Here is a 24,560-nt window from a genome sequence, read left to right as displayed (position 1 = left end):
CTGAACCTGTCCATGCCTCAGGTTCCTTATGTGTAACATTGGAAAGCTGTATGCAAATGTCATTTTGAGAATTAATTACATGAAATAATCTATAGGAAAGCATTTCAGAGGCTCCAAAATACCCTGCTAATGTAGAGTCTTCTAGCCCAAGATGCCAGGTGCTGGGACCTGTGCAGAGCATGCTGGGCTGGCTTTCCCTCTGCCACACCACACTGGACACACTCTGGAATGGACTTCCTTAGAGTCCCCTTAGCACCCCTGGCTGCCAATGACCAGTCTTTTGTCGTTCATTTTCTGCACTTGTTCAGCCAAGGAAGCTGGTGGATCCGCTAGTTTGTTGTTTGTTTGTGTTTTTTGGCTCTGTTGGGTCTCCATCGCTACGCGTGGGCTTTCTCTAGTTGCGGCGAGCGGGGGCTACTCTTTGTTGCGGTGCACAGGCTTCTCATTGTGGTGGCTTCTCTTGTTGCACAGCACGGGCTCTAGGCACACGGGTTCAGTAGTTGTGGCTTGCGGGCTCTAGAGCGCAGGCTCAGTAGTTGTGGCGCACGGGCTCAGTTGCTCCACAGCGTGTGGGATCTTCCCAGACCAGGGCTTGAACCTGTATCCCTGCATTGGCAGGCGGATCCTTAACCACTGTGCCACCAGGGAAGCCCGGATCCACAAGTTTTAAGTAAGCCAGACACCACTCCATCATACGCATCCTATGTTCCCTTGCCCATCATGGGGATCAGATGTGCTGGAGGAACTCTCGAAGCACCTGACCAGGCCGCTCTCCTGGACTACTCAGCTGACGACCACTGTCTGACCGTCGCTATTGACTGTAGCTTGCAGACAGCGCTCAGACGGGTGTCTCAAGTGTTGGCTGTGCCAGGATCACCCTATTCCTCTCTGGCCTCACAGCCTAGTGGAAAGTTGGGCACTGCCCACCTCTTTGTGCACCTCCATTTCGTGTCATCAGAAAGCCTTCCAGATTCAGTATCCCACTTCTTTTTCCATCACTGTTCCACAGAGGTTTCCACGTCCATTTTCCCAGATTTCGCTTCTCAATTACACACGGAATTTAGTTCAGAAAGAAGAAAGCAAATCCTGAGGTTAAGCAAACTGATGAGAGAGGGGTTCTGTCTCTCTTCTTCCCTGAAGGCTTGAAATAGAGGACTGTGTCTGCCTGGGATGGTTTCTGACAAAGGTGTAGGGCTGGATTAGCTGAGCCCTTCAAGAGGTACCTTCTACTCCTAAATTCTAATCAGAGCTTAAAACTGCAAGAGACCTCAAAATATCATCTGGTCCAGTTCCTCGCCTTGAAGGACACAAGGTATTATTAACCCTATATTATAGATGGGAAAACTGAGGCTGAAGGGTGACTTACCCAAAACTCCACCACTGGTTAAGAGATGACATCAGTCTCCCGACTCCTCAGAGGGCAGGGATCCAAACTATTCACTGTATGTCTTCTCCTAACCACATTTAACCAGACACTGCTCTTATTTCCCATGGAGGCCTCACTGGGGCAAATGCGTTTCAAATTAAGCCAGCAATGTTTTGTTTCATGTAGGTTTATGCGCTAATTGCCCTGGAACTGTAATCACCAAACAAGTGGGTCCAATTTTACTTTCTTTCCTCCATCCCTTGCTGAATCCAGGAACGTATCTTTCATTGGGAGCAGAGATTTTCAGTTCTTCTTTTTCTCGTTTGATCATAAACTTACCAACATACTATTACTGCGTTGCAATGTTATCTGGAAAGGTACTTGATTTCCACTATCTCCTATTTCTGACTGCTAAATTTTCTATATGGACTCTCGGTTTGGGTTGTAAGACACGCACAAACCTCAGTCTATCTAGGAATACACGATAAAAAGAAAAGGCATACTCAGGAAGGGTGTTTCTTTACCTTATTTCCTGAATCTTTTCTATGTCAGTGGTGATCTCCGTGAGATTCTCAATCAGAGTCAGGTTGTCCTTCAGCCAGGCTATCCTGGGAGGGGGGTAGGCCTGCACGTCCACCACAAAATGTTTGACTTCATGCAGGTTGACAGCTTCCAACGGGCTGAAGTTGGGTTTGATTTCAATAAACCCTTTCTCTGTACAGGGAAAAGTTGCCGTTAAACAATGATTACTGCCTAGTGGATCCCCGAGCAGCACAGCCGATGGACATCTTAGAAAGCAGAATGTACCATGCACAGAGATGGTGACTTTCTTCATTTCTTTGACCTCCTTGGTGGCCTGGCGGGCAGCACATTCGTAATCTCCACTATCTTTCACCGTGGCCTCAGGGACCATCAGAGTGTACACCAATTTGATGGACGGGACCTTGGTTTCTTCCAGCATTGTGATGCCTTTGCCTTTCTACAGAAAAAGGGGAGGGAAACCGACTTTAACAAGCTAGCTCCTAAGAGTGAAGCCTCACGTAAGCTATGGACTCTAGGAGATAATGATGCACCGATAGGGGTTTGCAGATTGTAACAAGTGTACCGCCCTGTGGGGATGTTATGGGGGAGGCCGCTCTCGTGTGAGCCCAGGAGCTATGCAAGAAATCTCGGTACTTTCCCCTCAATTTTGCTGTGAACTTAAAACTGCCCTAAAAAATAACGTCTAATTGAAAAAAAAGGTTTTTTTCAAGCTCACTCCTTTGAAAATTCTTTTTTAAAAAGATATTTAATGACATAGGAAGGTGTCTGTGCTATACTGCCACAGGAAAAATACATAACAAAGTACTATTTAAAGTATAGTAGCTATTAACTATTACATTTATAAAGTATTTAAAGGATTTATCTCCCTAAAATTATAATGGGGGTGTTCTGGGAATTGACTTTTCCTCTGTTTCTCTAAATTTTATGAAGTTACAACAATAAGCCTACATTATTTTTAATATCAAACAAAACTATGATTCATAAACCAATACTTTGATTATATATTTGGGGCCAAACAGCACATAGTTTGGTTTCAAGGGGAAAAAAAATTTATCTCCAATAAATGAAATGTTTCTGTTTTAAGGATTAAAGGCAATCAGGTATGAACAGAAAAATCAGATAGCTTTACATTTCAGCGAAGATATATATATATATATATATATATATATATATATATATATATAGGTCTATGAATGTCTCTTCAATACATGAGGTTTATAAGGCAATATGTGAAAATGCCCAACTTCCAATCAGATGCCCTGGAGAGAAAGGAAAGGGGCAGCAAAAGTATGGGGGAGAGAAATGGATAAAAGAAGAGACACTATAAAATGCCAAAAAAAGAGCAAGGAGCTGAAGTTTGCAAACTAGGAGTGAAGGGGAAAAAAAGCATATATATACATATATATTTTCTGTTCTCCATGAGGGCCCTGCATTAAACACTGTTAATTGTTTCTGCGTGAGACCATCATAGCCTTTCACAATGGTTCATATACACTTACCACAATGCATTAGAATGAATGAGACCCGGGATTAACATATAAGCACCGCTATATATAAAACAGGAAAACAACAAGGACCTACTGTATAGCACAAGGAACTATACTCAGTATCTTATAATAACCTATAATGGAAAAGAATCTGGAAAAGAATGTATGTATGTATAACTGAATCTGTTTACTGTACACGAAACTAACACCACACTGTAAATTAACTATACTTCAATTAAAAAAAAAAAACCAGAATGAATGAGACCCTATGTGTAAATCCCCAGGGATCAGAGATAGCACGGTGGCTCCCCTTCCCTGCTTCCATCTCCATTCCCCACTCCTTCTCCCTCTTTCTGTACACGGGCCAGCTTTTAACAGAGTGCTTGGGATTTGGCAAACATCATTAAATCTTTGTTCAATGACTCAAGTTATGCCTGTTCACTGAAGAAAACCATGCAAGGAAAGACCAGGCAGGCAGGAGGCAGAAGTATCACGGGTGTCCACAAAGCAGAAATAGAAGGGGGCAGGCAATCAACATTATCAAATGCCTCAAAACCCAAAGGCATGAGAGCCAAGAAAAGGAGAATTCCTGACTCTCTCAGGAATCAGCAAATTTTAAAATCCATTCGTTTTTTAATTTTTTTGGTTGTTATCTTGTAGCCATAGAACCTTCCGGTTTCTTTCATACTTATGAGAAAAAGGGCTCAGTGTGAAATATCTATGCATTCTGTCGAGCTGTCATCATCCCAGACTCTCCCATTGCTTCAAGAGCCATGAAGCCATCTGGTCAGTGAGCAGCTTAGAGATGGGAAGCTGAGGTCTAGAGGAGGTCAATGTCGTGCCCCATCAGCAATGGGTCTTTGGACCCCTCCTGTACTCCATTCCATGCCACCAGGGGCCGTGAGGGTACCTACCACTTGTCCAGGGTAAGTCCACTGAAGGTCCACAACCTCATTGTTAAAGACGGCGCAGGTGACCACAATGGATTCCCCTGCCTTATATACAGTTTTAAGAGCTTCCATTTCCAGATCAAGTTCTGATGTTGCTATTTTAAAAAAGAACAAACACAAGGACCTAAATATCCACAGTGTAGTTAGGATCTTATAAGGTTTGGGCTTTTTTAAGATGACCCTGAAAAATAATTTGCAAACCACCTTGATCAAGACAAAATATTGAAGATCTCAGAAGCCTTGATTTGTGTTGACATACATAATTTGGCACAAAATAAGACACACACACACACACACACACACACGCACGCACACACACAGAACAATAACAATAGTAAAAATAAACTCCAATTAAACAGAAGACCACATTTGAATCCACATGCATTTGGGTTAATTTGGGTTAATTATGACTGCAGCAGCCTTTACTGATGGATCTACTCAGCCTTTACTGACCTGCACTCCCCTATAGGCACTAGTTCCCACCCCATCGCTTATTCTCCTCTTCCCTTCCACTCCACTCCCCAGGTATTCTCAGCACTTTGAGAATCTAGCACAGAGCTGGGCATAAAATAAGCCCTTCACAAAAGTTAAATGGCACACTCTTGCTAATCCCACTCCTACACGTAAGTGTTCAATAAATCTGTTGCCCCAAGCATGGTTTATACTTTCCCATTTGCATTAACCGCTCGCATCAAAGGGATGAAGTCAACAACCACCAGCTTTTCTCAAAATCAAAATCACTTTTCTTAAGTTACTAAAATTAACCTAGGGGTCCAACCCTTACAGGTGTGTGTTTGTTGTTAGGGCCTTTGTAGTCAGGAATGTGACTAAACAGTAAGAGGCTTATGCAAGAAAAGAATTCCTTAGAGTATTTTGAAGTCAACTGATGAAACACAAAATCTTACAGGGGTAGGAAAGCTTTTGCCTTTGGTATTGCTAAGCTTCGTACTGTTACAGCCACAGAACTCAGCTTAACATTGTACGGTAAAGGTGGGATCCTAAATTCCCATATCAGAAATTGGGGTCTCCCATCACCAGGGACTAAGATCAAAAAAAAAAAAAAAACCTACATGCATCTGACTGTTTTGCCTGTAACTCTTATTTTAAGAAGGAGGGAGGGCTTCCCTGGTGGCGCAGTGGTTGAGGGTCCGCCTGCCGATGCAGGGGACACGGGTTCATGCCCCGGTCCGGGAAGATCCCACATGCTGCGGAGTGGCTAGGCCTGTGAGCCATGGCCGCTGAGCCTGCGCATGCGGAGCCCGTGCTCCGCAACGGGAGAGGCCACAACAGTGAGAGGCCTGCGTACAGGAAAAAAAAAATGAAGGAGGGAGAGGGCACAAGTACCTTTTAAAGCATAAACATTGAATGGGATGGTCTGGAACTTTTTCCCCCTGACGGTGGCCTCGCAGATATAGGGTCCGACAGTGAAGGTTCCATTGAAGCCTTGTCTGCTGTCATAGGAGGCGTGCACCACCCCGTCACTGCTGAGTAAGATCACTGGTGTCTCAGGATCAGTCGTTCGACAAGGGATGATGGCAGAATCATCGTCCTCCACGATGACCAAGTAATCTGTCATTCCTAGAGGTACGAAGGCTACATCTGGGTCTGAGGTTTGAAAAAGAAAGAAAAACATGTTAGGGATTAATTTGATCTTTACACATATATGCAGAAAAATTATTCCTTTGCCATTAATCAAATTCAAAGGTATGAACTTTACCTTCACACATATATATAGAAGTGTCACCCCACTGACATTAATCATCATAAAAGCTAGAAGGTTCATACTTTTTAAAGTATGAACAATACCAAATTGCCTATACCTTCATAAAAAATACTGACGATAAATATAAATATTAGTCAGGAACTGAGGTAAAAATTTAAACAACTACTAAACACAGTAAAAAATGGGCAACAAAATAATCAGGTCTGTTCAAAACATGAGAAAATACTTGTAATTTTTAAATTATGCAATGCTTTTGACAATGCTTATGGCCTATAGTCAGTATTATTGAAAAATAGTACAGAAACCTACCTATCAAAAAAAATGACTCTCAAATAATAAATAAAATGTATAATCCCATAGCTTGAGAATTTCCTTTTCAAAAGAAAAGCAGATACTTAAGCTACTATAGTAAGAAGTACTGAGAGTCTCAAGCATCAGTTTCGCAAAGGATGTGCAACTCTTCGTAACTGCAAACAAGATCTCTGACAATGCAGGGCCTAGCCAGATGATGTTTGTGCTAGGGCAAGGGAGGAACAAGAAGAACCTTTGGACTGGGAGTTCCCTGGCGGTCCAGTGGTTAGAACTCCGCACTTTCACTGCCAAGGGCCCAGGGTTCGATCCCTGGTCGGGAAACTAAAATCCCGCAAGCTGCAGAGCGCAGCCAAAAAAAAAAAGAGGGGGCTTCCCTGGTGGCACAGTGGTTGAGAGTCCGCCTGCTGATGCAGGGGACACGGGTTCGTGCCCCGGTCTGGGAAGATCCCACATGCCGCGGAGCGGCTGGGCCCGTGAGCCATGGCCGCTGAGCCTGTGCTCCGCAACGGGAGAGGCCACAACAGTGAGAGGCCCGCGTACCGCAAAAAATAAATAAATAAAAATTAAATTAAATTTAAAAAAAGGAGACTCTTTGGGCAATCTTAGGCAGATCAAAACTCCAAGACCCAGGGACCTTTAACAAACCCACCTTCCTACCATTGCCTTCACAACGGGAGAGGAGGGCGGTATTTATGGTGGGAATGACGGGTGACATTCTAAATACCTACCCTTTTTGAAACAATTTTTTTTGATTGCTAGGAAGGAAGGCTGATACAGATAAGATTGTCAGAACAGAAGTGAAGAGGGTCTAGGTCCATGGAGCACCCACAGTTACAGAAGGCAGGAAAAGGAGCCAATTTAAAAAACTTGAAAAGACAGAAAGGTATGAAGACACACTTCTGAAACCCCCATACTCTACCTCTGCTAAAATGACACAGATGGCAAGAGCTGTAAATGGTTTATATGTTTGTTTATTTGAAACTAAGTACTCTGGCTGTATTCCTCTTTAATTCACCCACCTATATATTAAAATTGCCATGACTTGAATTTGTGTTTAGAGTTCCAAATTCTTGAACTCTGTTAGCAAAGATTCCAGCAAACAAAGCTGCAAGTTAATTTCAGGTTAAAATATATAGTTTGATATCCATTACACATCAGCCAGAGCTTCCTTTAAAATGCAAGTCTCCCCTACCATCATGTGTTACCTATGTAATGTTTAAATAACATGGTGGTCCTTCTTTTAACAACTGTCCTTGGAAGAAGCCAATATATACAGATACAGATATAGATACAGGTACAGATATAGATATAGGTACAGATGTAGACATAGATCATTACAAAGGAGTACCCAGGCAATGCTAGGAGGGTGGCAGGCCAAATGCATCTCAAGCTCACGGCTAAGGCTAGTTAATTAGGGTGGCTGCTGTGGGAAAGCACCACACCTTCCTCCAGCAACAGGGCATGGCTCTGAAATCCATCACAACCCTAGGCCATGCCCTCCAGAGATGCTTCCAGACAATGACTGTGTGGAACAGGGGTTCCTTAGGCTGGAGGACTCCCCAGCTTTCTTTGCCCAGAGGTCCAGGACTCATCTACCCCACCTTCCTTCCCACTCTCCTTCATTCAGGGTCACACTTACAATGCAGGCAGACAGCTCTCCCAGCCTCTGCTGGATCCCACCCCATTTTCTCTCATAAGCCTCTCTCCTAGTAAAACCCTTACATACTTAATCCCACCTTACTCCTATCCTGGCATGTGCTTCTTGGAGGACAAGAGACAACATCACCTGAATTTTTATTAAAAAGAAAAAAATCTGGGCTTCCCTGGTGGCGCAGTGGTTGAGAGTCCGCCTGCCGATGCAGGGGACACGGGTTCGTGGCCCGGTCCGGGAAGATCCCACATGCTGCGGAGCGGCTGGGCCCGTGAGCCATGGCCGCTGAGCCTGTGCGTCCAGAGTCTGTGCTCCACAATGGGAGAGGCCACAACAGTGAGAGGCCCGTGTACCACAAAAAAAAAAAAAAAAAAAATCTATTCTAACTCATCAAGAGTAAATACAGGCACACCTCGGTGTATTGCACTTTGCATTATTGCGCTTTGCAGATACTGAATTTTTTACAAATTGAAGGTTTGTGGCAATGCTGCATCAAGAAAATCTATCAGTGCCATTTTTTCCAACAGCATTCCCTCAGTCCTTGTCTCTGTGTCACATATTAGTAACTCTTGTTAATATTTCAAACTTTTTCATTGTTATTATCTTCGCTACAGTGATCTGTGACAAGTGATATTTGATGTTACTATTGCAAAAAGATTACAACTCACTGAAGGCTCAGATGATGGTATTTCTAGCAATAAAATATTTTAAACTTATGGTACGTACGTTGTTTTTTTAAGACATAATGCTATTGCACACCTAATAGGCTGCAGTATAATTCAAACATAACTTTTATATCCACTGGAAAACCAAAAAAAAAATTTGTATGACTCGCTTTATTGTGATATTGGCTTTAATGAGGGGTCAGGAGCCAAACCTGTAACATCTCCAAGGTACGCCTGTATATGTTTTACTGAATTTAAGAAATAGCATGGTTATTTGGAAACTATTATAATGACTATGAGCAAGTCCAAGATAAGGCCTACCTAATTACTTTGTGGCCCCAGCACTTAGCAGTGCCTGTCACACAAAGCATACACAGTAAATATTTGTTGAACTTGATCAAACTGAATAGAAATGAGTACATTTCAGACATTCTGCACAATGCCAATAAAAGATGCCACAATGGGGGCTTCCCTGGTGGCGCAGTGGTTGGGAGTCCGCCTGCCGATGCGGGGGACACGGGTTCGTGCCCCGGTCCGGGAGGATCCCACATGCCCCGGAGCGGCTGGGCCCGTGAGCCATGGCCGCTGGGCCTGCGCGTCTGGAGCTTGTGCTCCGCGACGGGAGAGGCCACAGCAGTGAGAGGCCCGTGTACCGCAAAAAAAAAAAAAAAAAAAAAAGATGCCACAATGACAATGATTTTCAAAACTTAATACAGTTCCAAAATATTAACAGTGAATATTTCTAGATTACGGCATGATAAATGATCTTGATTTAAGTTTGTGTGTTTGCCTACAGTTTTCAAATTTTCTCCGATGAAAATTTATGATTTTTATACTTAGAAAAACTCTCATACAATTAACAGGAGAGACGGGATGACGATAAGCTTGGTCCAGGGGACCCAGGCAACTCACCTGGCACATAGATGTAAATGCGTCTGCCCTCGATCTCACTTTCTTCCAACTGCGTGTGGTTGTAATAGCAAGTGTACAGCCCTGTGTGGGCCGCCGAGGCACTGACTACTTCCAGCACCGTCACAAAAAGGCCACTGTTGTTCTCCTCATTTCTGATTTCCACATTGGGGTTCTCTTCTTCAGACATGGGGTACTGCCAGCTCACTTCACTCTCCCCAAAGCATTTCAGAGAAAAGGATGAATTCAGCTGTACAACCCTCTCGTTTTCATTGGGCAGGATGGAGGGTAATGAAAGCTGGCAGAGGATGAGGCTTGGCCCTGTAAAAGGAAACATGCTCTGAATAGGATGCAGTCCAAAAGGACGGTCTCACCCAGAGCAGCTTCTATGAACAATGACCATTTCTACGCAAAAATCCGTTAGCCTGGATGCCCATGAAAGGCCCCCCATTATAACAGCACCGCATCTGCTGAGAGCAGCAAATGCTCCTAAGGCCTCAATAGTCCCGCTAAGCGCCCCTGGATTCACCCATCCAAACACTCCAATGCATAGAGGACGTATGACTCCAACTCCATATTTTAGACTCTTATGTGTGACCATGAAATATCCCAAGATAGCGTAAGCTCAAGCACACATGCGTTCTTTACTGTGGACAGGGAACGCAGACAGTAAAGACACAAGGCAGATTCGTGCTCAAGAAGTACGCATCTTCCGTTCCTCTCTACCCTCTGGCGTGCCTCCTCTCTAATGACTTCCAGAAACCAAAGCAGAAGGATGTGGATTTCAATTCAAAAAGAATAGTCAAGCCCAAGAGCAAACTCTTAAGTTCATCTTAGAACCTAAAATGTCAGTCTAGCTTCCTCTGTCTATAAAACTGGTAGAGGAGATATTATGACTTAATTATTATGACTCAATTAATTATTCATTAATGTTCTCTAACCTCCCTCTGAGCCTGGTGTGGGAATCCCACCCAACTTCAGTATGTGTCCACTATGATTGATCAGCTTTGTTAACAGGGAAGTGGTAAGTACACCTGGGTCACTATCCTGCAGATGGGGAATACTGAGTGGACTTCAGAACTCCTAAATCACTGATAATGCTCAGTTCTACCATATCCATCCAGATAAGACCTAAAGAGACTAATAGGCTTAAGTTAACTCCTCAGACTAGAAAAACACTGGTGTCATGGTGAACATCTGCAATTTATAAATATCTGGATGAAAACTAAGAAAGTCCAATAAATATTTCAACAAATGGCCCCAATGGCATCCTCCTGTTGGAAAAGAGTTACTAAGCTTCTCCAACAGTCAAACAGTCTATTAATTCAATTTCAAGGCCAAAGGTGATTCTAAGATTTTGTAGCAATTAAAGCATCTTCCACCTAAGGCAGCAGAGAGAACTGAAGGTTTGTGGTCATTCTAGATAATGTCCCATAGGTTTCTACTTCTCTTTACTCTTTTGGACTGTTTGCAGTATGCACAGTATAGGTCATATACCCGCAGAGCACAGAACTTAGGAAAAAAAAGATTTCCCCTAGGACAATGAACTCAGATAGGCCTGTGTGATCCATACCTGTGAGGAGACAGCCTAAGACGAGGAGTGCCCAATGGGAAGTCCCCATAGTTCTGGAAAACTGAAAAAGTCGAAAGTCAAACAGAAACAATGTTAGTCAATAAAACAACCCATGAGCCTAGTTCTCCTTGTGCTTTGCACTATGGAAAATTTCTTTTTCTTTTTTTAGTTATTAAATTGCCTTTTTATTTATTTATTTTTAATTTAATTTTATTTTTTTTTATACAGCACGTTCTTATTAGTCATCAATTTTATGTTAACAGTATCATTTTAGTCAACAACATCCTGGTTTAAGATTCACAGTTAAAACAGTAAGATGCCTAAGAAGCAGAAATCAGATGGCCTTGTGCAGCCCCGAGATCATGACAGGAGCCATCTGAAGCCAAAACCCTTTTTGATTGCCTGCAGCTTTCAAATTCCAAAAAGTCTGACTTTATTGTCTTGGAATATGTCCAAAAGTACAGAAGAACGGTTCCTCTTAAACCATTTAAATTAAGATTGCAAAAAACAAATAAACATGTATTTACTCAACTTCTAAATTTGAGCTGTTTTCATTCAAAATGCGTTGTTATTTGCTTCGTGTTTCGCTAACAGAAAATACTCGGTCACATCCTCGGCAACTTTTGGAAAAGATGCTTAGGCTGCCAACAAATATCTTAATACTTAAGAGCCATTCTGGTACAGACGTTTTACAAGTTGCACTAACCCAATGTCACTTAAGAGGATGTCATAGGCAGGCCTGTACCAGGCTCAGGCCTGGGCCCCCAGCCCAAGTTCTCCCAGGACCTGCTACATTCACAGTCAAGCTAAACAAGGCACAGAAAAGCCGAGGGCACAGGCATGGAAGGAGGATCAGTAAAGGAAGTGAAAAAGGGAGAGGAAGTGCGCGAGAAAAGCGTAGCTAAATTCTTGTGTTTCAGGGATGCAGTAAACCACAGGATAAAATTCAATGGATGATTCGTTTTCACACAGGTACCTGTACCTGCAAAAGCCAAGTTCTCCACCCTGATTTCCTGCAACAAATTCTAGGGAATGGATGAGAAGTAGAGAGAGAGAGACTGAAACTGAATGTCCCTAAGACAAAACAGGGAAAAGCAGAGGGCAAGAAAGGGGGGATAAGGAAAATTAACAGAGGGAAAAATGAAAAGAAGGACCCATATTGTCCTTCAGTAAAACCACTGAAAAATCCATTCTGGTCCACCCTCTGAAAAGGCCCCTCTCCTGTATCCTTTTCTTTCCATGCACACCCCACAAATTTTATTATCTCCCCCTTCACTTCCCACATGAAGTCATTGAGAAAGTGATCTTCCTGAAGTCGACCACGATGAGCTTGCAAGTATTGGGGCTGCTGAGCACCCAAGTTTCAATTAAAGAGGCTCCACTGAGGGGCCTGGGCAGGGGCACAAGCTTTAAGATGACCCATAAAAATCAGCTAAGCCTTGGCCTGGGAGGTACTGGGTCTCCGAGTTGCTCCAAACCCCAACTCATGCAATGGAAATGAGTTCATGGGACTTAATTTGTTCCGTCACTGACTTTGATGTGTGTACATGATTCCTGAGTAAGCTGTCTAAAAAACAAAACAAAAGAAGAAATTCAGGTATGCCTGTGTTTAGCCCTTGTTTTCTTCTTCTTCTTTTTTTTTTTTTTTTTGGTTGCAGAGGATCCAGTTGATAATAGCCTAGTAGTTTTTGGCGGAGCCTGAGAGCTTCATCATGTATTCTTGCTTGGAAGTGGCAACTGGCCTACCTGCAGACATCAGATTTCTGCCCTATTAAATTCTACCAGTTAAATGGAGGAGGATGAAAGACAGAGTGAAACATGAAATGCTGGTAACAGTGAGTGGGCTGGACAGGACAAAAATGATAATTCTGTTCTCTCCAAAGCAGGAACGAGAAACCAATATTTATTAAGCCAAAGTTGTCATGTGTATGCCATGTTTGTTCATAATAACCCTGTGAAATATCTGATTTTAAAAAGTGCCGCTTGAGGCTCAGAGAGGTTTAGCAAATGACCCAAAATCACACTGTTGGTGGTAAAGCCAGGATTGTAACACCACGTCTGTGTAATGCAAAAACCACGCTCTCTGCAATCCACCATATGTTCTCTCTCAAGGGAAGGTCAGTGTTTCAACCTTCTGTGCTCCCTCCACCCCCAGCTATTTCCTAATGCAAACTAGGGCCCTGCTTTCCTCCTCTGCTCTCTGCCGTAGCGAGAGCGGCACAATGTGCTGTGAACCCAAATGCAATTTGCACAATGCTAGCTGGCTGATGGCTTCCAAGGATCCTGGCGTGTGCCCAGGGATGCAGGGTCTCCTCGCTGCTGCGGTGACGGGCACAGCGGGCCCCAGAGCCAGGCTGGAAAGACTGACTTACCACAATTAGCAGTAACGGCCTGTGTGTTTGTACATATAAATATCAGCCTCCCACTGATAATCCACTTAGCAAACTTCAAAGGAGCCCTCCAGAGCCAGCTTGATGTCTTGGGTTTTATCACATTTATATCCTGCATTCCTTCAACTGGGCTTGCCAATGATGCATCTTTAAAGCATTCCCGAGCTTAAGAGAGGGGCTCACTGCTTTTACAGCGCAGGCTCTGACGAGCGTTTTGCCCCGGCCAGGCCCCACCATGTTTCCTTCTGTGCATCCAGATATGGGGGACCCGATGCCAGGGAGGATTACTTACTGACATACAAAGTGGGCAATGAAAACAGGGCCTCAGAGCAAGCGATAATGATGCAAATACTGAAAATCAACATGTGTTTACTTATGATTTCAACCTCCCTTCTCTGATAAGAGTGGTTCCCTGGCTAGAAATCTAGGCATATTTGTGAAGTTTCGTGTCATTACTCGTCTGTAACTCAGACAATTTACTCGTGAATAATTGCAGACTGTTAGCCCTACAGGGAGGTAATAGAAAACAACTGGAAAGAAGGGAGGCTTCCCTTCCTATTGGCCCTGGAGTGAGAATCTCTAGGAGTCATGTTGCTATTTCCAATGCTTTTCTACTCTGGGAGTAAATGCTCATCCTTAATCGGTAACCCCTATCCTAGAGCTCATCCAAAAGTTGGACATGCAAATATAAGTAACTGAGGTTACAGATTCAGAGAAACACAGCATGTTATGAGTCAGCAAGAATAAACCACTTTGCAAGGAGGAACAATGGATTTCATCCAAAAAACTTTTTTTTTAATCATAATCATTTCTCTCATGCCAGCCGTGTGCTGGACTTCAGTCTCAGTCCTCTATACTCACAACTCATTGCCACAGGTTAGAGAAACGACGAGAAAAGAGATCTCTTCCGTGTTCACTCTCAGACAAATGAGTGTGGTCTCTCCTCCCACCCCCCCATTCTCTGGTCCTCCATTCCTTCTCTCAGAAGACATGATAGAAATGGCATTAGACCAGGCTCTGATCCCACATCTGACACCTAGGGCACCTCTCTGAACCTCAGTCTCTTCTGTAAACCAGGACTAAGAACACCTGACTTGCTGGCTTGCCTTACTGCATTATTATAAAGACTAAATTCTATAGTTTAATTGAAAGGGCTTCAGAAACTGCAGCTGTTAGTTTTCATACTGCCTCTTTTTCTGCAGGCTCCAAAACTGTTTTAGATGAGAGGGACATCAGAGGGGCTACTGCAGCTTCTACTTACTGAGACAGTCAGGCCCCAGAGGCCACTTGACTGGCCCTGTACCACCTGCGTAGTGGAGAATTGAATCTGAACTCGCATGTGGTGAAGCCTGGTGTAGTTATCAAGACTGTTTCAAGTTGAACCAATATATACAGTCATGTAAACAGAGAAACAAATCTGTTTGCAGCCACTATTCTTTCTCTTTAACAGGTTGCCATCTCTGTCCCTGCAAACAGAAGCAAAGAGCCATTAACTATGACTCTACAGTCAAAAACAACATGCTAAGCTGGAGAGTAAACAGAGGGCAAGCAATGCAAGGGCACTATTTCCAGAAGAGAGAGCATGGCATTCTTCTCACAAAGCCAGAGAGCTGGCTTCCGGATCACCAGCTGCACAATGCATCCCGCTGCAGAGCCACTGAATACTGAATTTCACCCCACCCTGGCATGATTAGAGGCCACAGAAGACTCTCTCACAGTCCCAAAAGCCACTGACGACTTCAAGATTCAGATTTCCGAGGTTCAGTTAATTTCAGCTCTCTTCAGTTAATTCTAACTGTGAAAATTACATGTGCTGCTTTTTCCCTACGACAAATGTTCTTGTAACTTCAGCCCAGGCAATCCAAATGCTGGTCTACCCTGGTGGCAACTTCAGCGAGGGTGTGTTTACTGGGATCTGCACCTCACCAGAGCCTGTTTTACTGTTTTTATCTCCTTGAGTTCCATTAGACATTCCAGTGATGGGCGGGGGCTGGAGTATTTTTACATGGGAACATTTTATGGGACCGTCTGAGCTCATAAACCTTTCTGCTCTCCTGCACCAGATATTTAACCATGAGGGAGACTACAATGTCACTTCCTTTTGATTGTCACCAAACTGGTGTGACACCTAATGGGACAACCTTAGGTGTAGCAGCTTGTAGTATACTTTATCTCACCAAGTCCCCAACACTAGGGCTTCACTGTAAAAGGAAATGCAAATAACCCACCTATCTTCTTCACAGGTCTGCTCTGATAATCAGATGTGGTAGATCAGCATTTTGCTCATTAGGTAAATACAAAGGATTAACAACTAAGGCGAAAGACTACCCAAAAGTCCATAAAATAAATGTTGTCGGCCCAATGATTCTTGCAACTTCACAGAAGAAGAAAACTTGGTCCTACCGGGTGGAAAATGCATTTTCCTGGTGCCCCGACTCGCTTAGAATATCCGCGAAGCCCATTCTCGCAAAGGGTCGTTGCAGTTCTCAAGTAAAACCAGCAGGTGGCAGTATTGGTCCAAGGGACAGGCAGTCCGGCTTAGATGCTGCTACAAATTCTGTGCCAAAATGTCCCAAATTTTAACTTTCAATCTCTTATTTTATTGGGTTGTACATTTAGGTTTCGTGGTGACCTCAGCTCAAAGCCCGCAGAATAGAAACAGGAATAGGGTAACTGCCTGCGAAATGGCTTAAAATTCCGCGGGGCCCCAAGAGAATTCGCTGAGGGCCAGACATCACCACCATCATCACCATCACCATCACCCCTGCCAGAGGGTCGGCCGGGGAGACTGAGCTTCGGCAGCCAGGAAAATGGCGCTGCCATCCCAGGTCGCAAAGGTTTAGAAAGTTCAGCAGGAAAAGCCACTCGGGAGGAGGTCGGGCTGTTCAGGGTTTTGTTTCGACAACGCTCTCCCCACCTTGCAGTTTCCGCCCGCTCAGGGGAGGGAGACCACCTGGGCAGCGCTAGGTGGGGGTCCCGACGCCGTGGCCGGGCCCGCGTTGCCCAATCTGTTCGCATGCCACTGTCACCCCTCGTAAACCCCCCGGCGGGGGCCGCGACGGCCGCGCAGCCCGGGAACTGCGGGCTGATTGGAAACGACTGTTCCCATTGCACAATAACGCAGGGTCGTAAAACAAACAGCAAGAGGCCGCCTGCGCGGCAGGAGAACTTTCGAGGGGCTTGACACCGCCCGGCCCCCCAAAAGCGCCCAGGATTTTACATCCTCCGCTTCTTCCACATTTAATTACTATGACGCCCCTACCCTTATCCCCAAACCCGGAGACCTCCGCCCCTCTCGCCCACCCAGCGCCATCCGGGCACACAAAGTGCCTGCGAGGCGTCAATCTGAGGCCTCCAGGAGGGGATAAGGTGACCGAGGTTAGTGTTCCCCTGGGTCTCAGCGCTGCGCTCCGACCCGGCGGCTGCGCGGACCGCCGGAGGCTGGCGGAGAGCCGGACTGCGAGCCGGACGCCCTCTAGAGGGCGCGGTAGCCCCGAAAATCTTACCCGGCTAGCTCCTCGCTCCGACCGGCCGCTCTGGCTCCGGGTCCCCGACAGCGCAGCGGGGACCGCTGCTCGCCCACCTTCGCCGGGGTGGTTCCGCGCTGGCACCATCCGGCCTCCGGCCCCGCCACGCCCACACGAACACCGAGCGGGCCGCTCCCCCTCCCGCTGGTCCACGTCCTCGGCAGCTCAGTCACCCCGGCGCTGGGGGCAACGACCGCTCACTCCCAGGTTTAGCGCCCGCGTCCGCCGCTGCGCCCCAGGCACGACGCTAGGCGTTTGCATTGTTTTCGGCTGAGACCTGAGAGGGGGCCGGACGGGGTGGAGGGAGAAGGACCGGGTGGGTTTAGGGTTACAGTGGCGCGCTAGCGCCTCCTATGGGCCGGAAAGAGCCACGGCCGCGGACAGCTGCTCGCAGAGAAGGCCGCCGTGGCTGCGCCTCCTGCGCTTTTAAGAACCCAGCCTTTTCCCGGTGTCCCCCTTGCCCGACGCTTGCTCAGCCCAGGCTGCCCTGAGCACACAAGCGCCGCCTGAGCCTCTCGCTCCCCTTTCGCGGGGAAGGGGAAGACTGCAATAGGCGGAGAAGGAAGCACCCTGATTCTGAGGTCGTCCATCCCCTACAGTCTACTTTTCCAACGGATCTCTGGCTCACTGTTCAGTTTAAAACAAAAGGAAAGGCCACCGAGCCACTACAGCAAAAGACAAGCACCGGCAGAGCCCGGACTAGAGTGTTGTGGGGAAAAGCAATTTGCCCCGACTCTGCCTCCCGCGCTCGAGGCAAGATCACAAACCTTACCCCCCGCCTCGCGTACCCCGCTGGCTGATGCTGCGCGCGGACCCCGTAAGACCAGACGCAAGGGAGGCTGAGAGCCGTACCTTTCGGCGACCGTGTAAGCTTTTAGCTTTCCCCCATGAATTGCCACTTTTCCATCAACAACATCTAACCCTATCGCAGCTCCCCGGAGGCCAGAGGGAGTCCCACCCACCGGGGTCTGCAGGAAGGCGCCGGTCACCACGTCCCCAGGATGCGTCCCGGCACTGCGCGCCGCCCACGGCCGGTCCCCAGGAGGCACAAAACGGGCCCGCCTCGGCGCCAGACGCGTTTGCAGCTGGAAAGCCCGGCCCGATGCCCCTCCCCCTACACCCCTCCCCAGTCCGTGCCCCCGGAGGAAAGCGGACCTGGGGCCGGGAGCCAAGGCTCCGTTTCGAGTCCCTCTCGGTCTAAAGGCTGGTGCAAGGGCCGAGGGGCAGCTGAGGGCTCCTTCCTGGTGCCTTCTCCCACCTCGTCTATCTCCCACTCGCCACCACCCCTCGCTCTTGGGACTCCAATCCTGGAGTCCAGCTACGCTTGGGTCAAACCAAAAGCAAGACTGTCTAAGAGCCCGAAGCAGGGGCTCACTAGGGTGTCAGTGAGGCCGGTCGGGCCCTCGCCTGTCGGGGAGTGGAGGAAGGGCTCCCTTTACCGTAAGGACTGTGGAGAGGAGAAAGGCAAGAGAGAAGGAAAAGAGGGAAGGGGAGCAAAGCAGCAGCACCAGGGCCTGGGTCGGTCAGATGGAGGTGGAGATTGGGGATGGGAGGGAATGTTAAAACCAGAGCCAGAGCGGAAACAAATGAGGTGCTCACGTCCCGGGGGCCCCTTCCTCCCCTCCAGCGGCCCCGGGGCTCGCCGGTCTCTGGGGTGTTAGTCCGGTGAGCTGTGCGGCTGGTTGTCCTGCCCCGTTTGCCCCGGATGTCTCTCCCTGCTCTAAAAAGCTGCCTAGTTCTGTTCGAGAGCGACCGCGGCGAGGCGAGGCGAGGCGGTCCAAAACGTTGAGCAATTCGGTTGCGGAGCCAAAAAGCCATTTCCCACACAGCGAAGCCAGGGGCTTTTCCAGGCGGCCGGGCCGGGCGCGGGGCAGTCCGGACCTGATAAGGGTCATTCACTCTCCCTCTCCAGCCCCAGTCTGCCTCTCACCCTTGGAGATGGATTTAAGTGGCAAGTTCTTCCAGGCACTCTTTCTATACATCCTGGGGTCCTAGCAGGGCTGGGGGAGCAAAGGGCGGGTGGGGGGGCGCTCTGGCGGCGGGAGAGACAGCGAACCGACAGTCCCTCGCTTCCTCCACGGCTGAGACGCTTGGCCAGGCTACTGGCAGCTTCTTCACACCTGGCCAGGCGGCCGGGGTTCCTGGCCCCCTCAGACGGCGGTGCTGCGGCCAAGTCACACTCCCTCTCACTCTGAGCTGGCCGAGACCCTTTCCGACCTGAACCGCTGATCCCAGTTGTTTCCGAGCCAAGTGGACGCCGCCCGCTCCCCTGGCGCTGCCTGGAGAAGTTAATCTCACGTATAAAAGCCGATTTCCATGGGGATAGACGGTGGAAGAAGGAGGGGCGCGAGGAGAGAGCTCCGAGTAGGGCAGAGACTCTGGCCGGCGCAGGGAGTGGAATAGAAACAGGGACACTGGTGAGGGTGAAGCACGGGCGGCGAGTGCCACGCATCCCCGCGCGGAAAGGGGCATGCGAGGGGGGTGCAGGGTCCGGGTGCCCCGAGGGAGGTAGTTCGCCTCCCATCTTCCTGTCTTACCTGGGAACCAAGTTTCTCCGTTACGAGTTGTCCCTAACTTCCCCCACAAGAAGTTCTCCACTTTTTTGGCGACCTTCCTTCTTTCCTTCCTGCGGCCGGGACTGGGCAGGAGCAGAGCCCCGGGCTTTGCATAAACGGTTCGACCGAGGAAGGGGGCGCGCAGAGATTGGTGGGGGTGGGGACCACCGCGCACAATGAGGGCCCCTTGGAGCGCAGTTCGAAATTCCTCAAATCCCAGTTGCTGGAATGCGAGGCGACGATGACTTCTTCACTCGGGGCCAAATGTGTTTGTCATTACTCCAGACCGCCTGCCTGCCTGCCCTGGCCGCCTTCGCCCCGCGCTAGAGCGCGCAACCAGAGCGCACTGCGGGGCTGGCGCCCGCTCTCCCTCACACTTCACTGATCCCACAAACCTCCGAGGAGCTCCCCAAACCTCGCCCAAATCCGCGCCCCCTCTGGTCGTCTCGAAGCCGCCAAGGCTGTGCTGAGTCTGGCCCCGGCTCGCACCGGGCGCAGCGCCGTCCAGTAATTACGCGCCCTGGGTCGGCGCCATGTGCACCCGGCGGGCACCCAAGGTCCGGCCCTCTCCAGCCGAGCCTTTCACGCCTCCCCTCTCCTCAACCCCTTCCGCGCCCCACTCCGCGCTCTTCTCTCCCCACCTCCCTCGGTCCACCGGCCGTGCTCCACACCACCCGCTACAGCGCTGTCGCGCCAAACTGCGGGCGAGGAGTGAAAATACTCGTTAAAAACCTGTCGCCTTCCAGGACCCAATGCCAGGAAGAGGGCAAACACCTCTGCCCCAACTCCCAGCATTACTAGGTGCTAGTTCCAGTATACATGAATACCATCCCCAATCCCAAAAGAAACCTCAAAAATGTAACCCTAAACAATTTCTTTGGGAGGCCATAGAGTTGTTAGAAAAACACTGCTTTTAAAAATAGGTCTGGAAAATGTGGTTTTTTTAAAAATGCCTAGACTTTCGAACTCTATAGTTATCTTTCCTCCAAGTGAAGTTTATTCAAAATAAATTACTCTCTGGACACACAACTAGAATTCAACTCCAATTTTTTTTTTTTCTGATCGCCCAAACTTTAAGTGAAGTTACTTCACTTCTTGTAGCCCAAAGGGCCTGATTAGGGACTTCTCTTAGAAACAAAAATCCTTTTTCTCCTCCCTTACCTTCTCCTCCTATGTCAATTCGCAATGAAAATCCTACATATGGAGCAAAAAATGTGTCCACGGCCTTCAGTCCTCTCCTGTAGTCCCCTCCTCTGTTTCTCTCACTCTAGCTCCAACCGTAATGGGCTCAAAAACCGCGTTTTGTAATTGATTCAATGTTATAGTCCATCCTTCTAAAACTAATCATTTGCTCTAAGTAAATAGCTGTCAGGAAATGAAGGCCCCCCCCTCCCCTTGGCCTCTTCAAAATAAGAGTTTCCCTCGAACTCCGTGCGCTCTGAATCTTCCAGCCTCCAGATTGCGCCTTCGCTTTTCGCTCTTACGCAATCAGGGGGTCCAGCCCCAACCTCCAGACTTCGACAACAACTGGGGGGCGGGGAGAAGCAGACCAGATGGGGTGGGGGGGGTGGGGGAGGTGTGGATGTTCTGCCGGGGAAGGGGTTCGCGAAGATACAAACTGCCCATCATTTCCAGAATGAGTTTGCCTCCTGATCTGGGGGACAATTTCCTACGCAGCTATGTTGTTTTGTATTTTCTTTGAAAGGAAGAAAAAGAACACGTTAAATTGCAGTTAATGCCCAGAGAGAATATAAATCTGGAATCGAGAAGTGTCCCTTCTGTAGGAATTCCTAGCCCGACTATAATTGGGGCCGTCGGGAGAGGTCTCCGAGCGGTTGCGTCGTTTTGAACCCGGGGTCTTTTAGGGAAAGTGCCGTGCAGTTGCTAATCCTTTAATGGGATTAGGCAAACTGTTGAGTCTAATAAGAAGATGATGGGTGTTTTTTGGTTTGCTTTGGTTTTGTTTGGTTTTGTTTGAAAACGGGTTTGAAGGAGGGTACAAAGAGTCGAGGGTCTGCATAGGTTTGGAACGTTCTCCGACTGAACGACCTTTACTCCCTTGGAGCACTTATCTTGTCATGTCTTTGTTTTCATGGTTATCTGGGCGAGGTTGTCCTGGCTTCTATCACGCACACAAAAAGGCTCAGGCTTGAGCGTCTGGGGAATCCTCTACAAGCAGCCTGTCACCTCCGCGCTCGGGGCGGGGGTGGGGGGGGAGGTGTGTGTGTGTGTGTGTGTGTGTGTGTGTGTGTGTGCAATTTGACTCTCCCTGCGCTCCCTCCCGCCGCCTAGGTCAGACCTTACCTGTGCCCGGGGGTTTAGAACGGAGCCCCACACCCTTTGCCGGGGGCGCGAGGCAAGAGACAGCGCCGGGAGAAAGCGATCCTGCTCGCGAAGGAAAGGGGGCGCTGATGCTCCAGGAACCAGACCTGGGAGGAGTGGGGCTGCCGAGCGAGGGCGGGGGAGGGGAGCGCGTTCACCTTCCCCGCCTTCTCCAATTTTGAATTCTCTTGCTGGGTGGAGGGGCTCATCCCTCCCCCACCCGCACTCCCCACACACAACATACACACTCCTGAGAACGGCCAGCTCGGCCTGGTTTAGGCTGGAACGTGGGACAGCCATCACCTTTTCCCTCATCCAGAGGATGGACGCGGGACAGCCTGTAGGGGATGGTCACAGAGAAGTACTCCAAGGAGTGCTGTATTGAACTGGGACCGGTTCCTGGGATGTCAGGCAGGGGAAGACGCCTGAGGCTGGGCTAGGGGCCCTATACCCCCAGCCCTTCTGCGCAACCGCCTCTCGTGCATCTTCAGTTCGGGTGACTGCCCTGCTCACTATTACTTCCACATGTTCCTTCAGGAAACCATTGAAGGCGAATATATGAACAGCCCCTTGTTCGGAATGCTAACAGGATACCGTAATGTTTGTAGATAATGAACGGGGACTAAAGACACCCCCCCAAAAAAATTGGAGTGCGGAATAATAGGGGGAAAGCGGGTGCTGGCTTTCATGCAATTTAAAAAGTCAAGCTGAGATCTAAGTTTTTATACCAAGTACCCAAGAGGGTAGGAAGCGAGGCAGGGAGCAGGGCCTACCCAGGAAGGCCTGCTTTGCTGCTAAGAAATTGCCAGACCGGTCACGCCGGGATCTCCCGAACGCAGGGCCCCAGCACTCCCCGCCCACAAATGGTAACTTCACAGTTCATTTCAGAGCAGCTTAAAGGGGCCCGAAAAACGGACTGGGCGGAGGGTGTCTTCGGGCCATAACTCCTCGCGAGTTTAAAGCTGAGAGAATGGATGTGCAAGCAAGCACTCAGTTGTCCTTCTGGTAGTAATTACCTGCCTAATTTGAATGATGCCTTTGTTATGATCATTAACAAACATTTGCTAAAGGTTTCCATGTGTGACATTCCAGACGGTTTAAAGGCCTGGGGAGCAGACTCCCGGCATAGAACACCGGTGGGGGGTGGCGCAGAGAAGCAAATGGTTGGGAGAAGTTTTCGCCGAGTCTGGGCCGAGCAAAGATGGAGAGAGGGCAACATCTGCCTCTCCAGCAAAAGCAAAATAAACCCAGTGGTCAGGAGCAACCTCGGGGCTGGAGGTCCTCGGAAAGAGGCGGTTCGTTCCCTAAGACGAGTCCTGCCCAGCTGCCCCTCCCACTGCTCATAGGCGGATTTGAATCTTGCTGTCCGCCCTCCGCCGCTGGCCCGAGGCTTGGAGAGGTCGGGGCTGCGCCCGTCAGTCAGCCCGGGCGTCGCTGGGAGGTGGGGCGAGCCGAGTTTCGCTCTCCCCGTGTTGTTCTAAGATCCTCCAGATTGCTCCCCCGATGCTCGGTGTCCCGGGTGGTCCTGGAGCCGCAGCGGGCAAGAAGCTCCTCCTGGCCGAGGCGGACTGAGGGGTCTCTTCTCGTCGGCTTCTGACTGGGGCATCGCGGGTGACCAGGCCACCCTGTGCGCCCCGAGGAGTGACCCTCGCCGGCTTGGGCAGCTGAGCGAAGGTCTCAGCCTGCACCCGGATTTTGATTTTCAACCTCTTGTGCTTTTCCCTTGAGGGATCATCATGGGGTTAAGAATGAGGGTTTTCTCCCAAACCCGGAGTCTGGGCAGCTGCGACCCTCTGGGAAGGAGGCCCAACTCGGGAGTTGAGCCATGTGGGAAGTTTGGGGAGTGCGGTGTTTCTGGCGTGACCTTGCGCATCTAAGCGCCCAAGCGACTATGAAAGTGGAGGCAAAAGATGTAGCAGAGCCAGCCATCAAAAAGAGCACTCCACAAAGTTTTAACAACCAAATCGAAATGGTTCCTGAGAACAAAAACAAAATCTCCCCCTTCCCTGCTTCCCGGGCTCGCGCTTTCGGTCCCCACCCCACCCCTGGGAGACCGCTGCTGCAGCACAGGGCGTCACACCTTCGGCTTTCGTGGGCGTTTCCCGCTGAGTTGGCTTTTTGTTTCTCCTTTACTCCTCCCCTCCTCTCCAGCTCCACCCCCCAATTCTACTTTCCGCGAAGAATTCAGAAGGTCCTTCGGCTTTAGGAGACCTTTGGTTGCAGCAGTTATCAAAGCAGTTAGTTAACGAAAATCACATTTACACAAACCTGCAACTGGTTTTTCAAATGAAATTGATGGGGGGGGCGCACATTTCTAGCTTTCTGAATTGAAAATGAAGGGCCGTTTGATGGTTGGGAGGGAAAAAAGGCTCTAACTGTCCCTTTTCCCACCCCCTTCAATTCTTAATTGGGCCTGGAAGAGACGCCTCCGTGGGCCCACCGAAGGGACCTTCGTCTGGAAGGCTCGGAGGAGGCTTGTGGACGTGGTGCACAGATGTGTGGAGTCCCCGCAGAGCGCCGGGGACCCCGCCCTTGCCTCGGGTCTGCCCCGGCTGAGGCTTGGAAGCTTGCTGCGAGCCTCTGCACG

The 24,560-nt window shown here is 48.7% G+C and overlaps 1 protein-coding gene across 8 annotated transcripts in view; it reads right to left on the bottom strand.

The window, feature by feature from the left end:
- Positions 1 to 20,917, bottom strand: part of PDGFRA (platelet derived growth factor receptor alpha) — a 46,709-nt gene extending 25,792 nt beyond the window's left edge. The window contains exons 1-8 of one of the 8 annotated variants that reach the window (XM_082629428.1): positions 18,059 to 18,074; positions 17,076 to 17,373; positions 11,180 to 11,240; positions 9,610 to 9,927; positions 5,691 to 5,951; positions 4,311 to 4,441; positions 2,174 to 2,345; positions 1,891 to 2,080 (exon numbers count right to left, since the gene is read on the bottom strand). In XM_082629428.1, the coding sequence (XP_082485554.1) occupies positions 1,891 to 2,080; positions 2,174 to 2,345; positions 4,311 to 4,441; positions 5,691 to 5,951; positions 9,610 to 9,927; positions 11,180 to 11,240; positions 17,076 to 17,183 (1,241 nt within the window). In that variant the 5' untranslated portion in view covers positions 17,184 to 17,373; positions 18,059 to 18,074. The other 7 variants (XM_082629427.1, XM_082629429.1, XM_082629430.1 and 4 more) reach the window with 7 other exon arrangements.
- Between the last annotated feature and the right edge of the window lie 3,643 nt (positions 20,918 to 24,560).

This window comes from Mesoplodon mirus (genome assembly GCF_964341445.2).
Source record: "Mesoplodon mirus genome assembly, chromosome: 2".
In the NCBI taxonomy this organism is placed as follows: domain Eukaryota; kingdom Metazoa; phylum Chordata; class Mammalia; order Artiodactyla; family Ziphiidae; genus Mesoplodon; species Mesoplodon mirus.
Note: the sequence above shows the minus strand (reverse complement) of the source record. Positions and strands in the feature narration are given on the sequence as shown.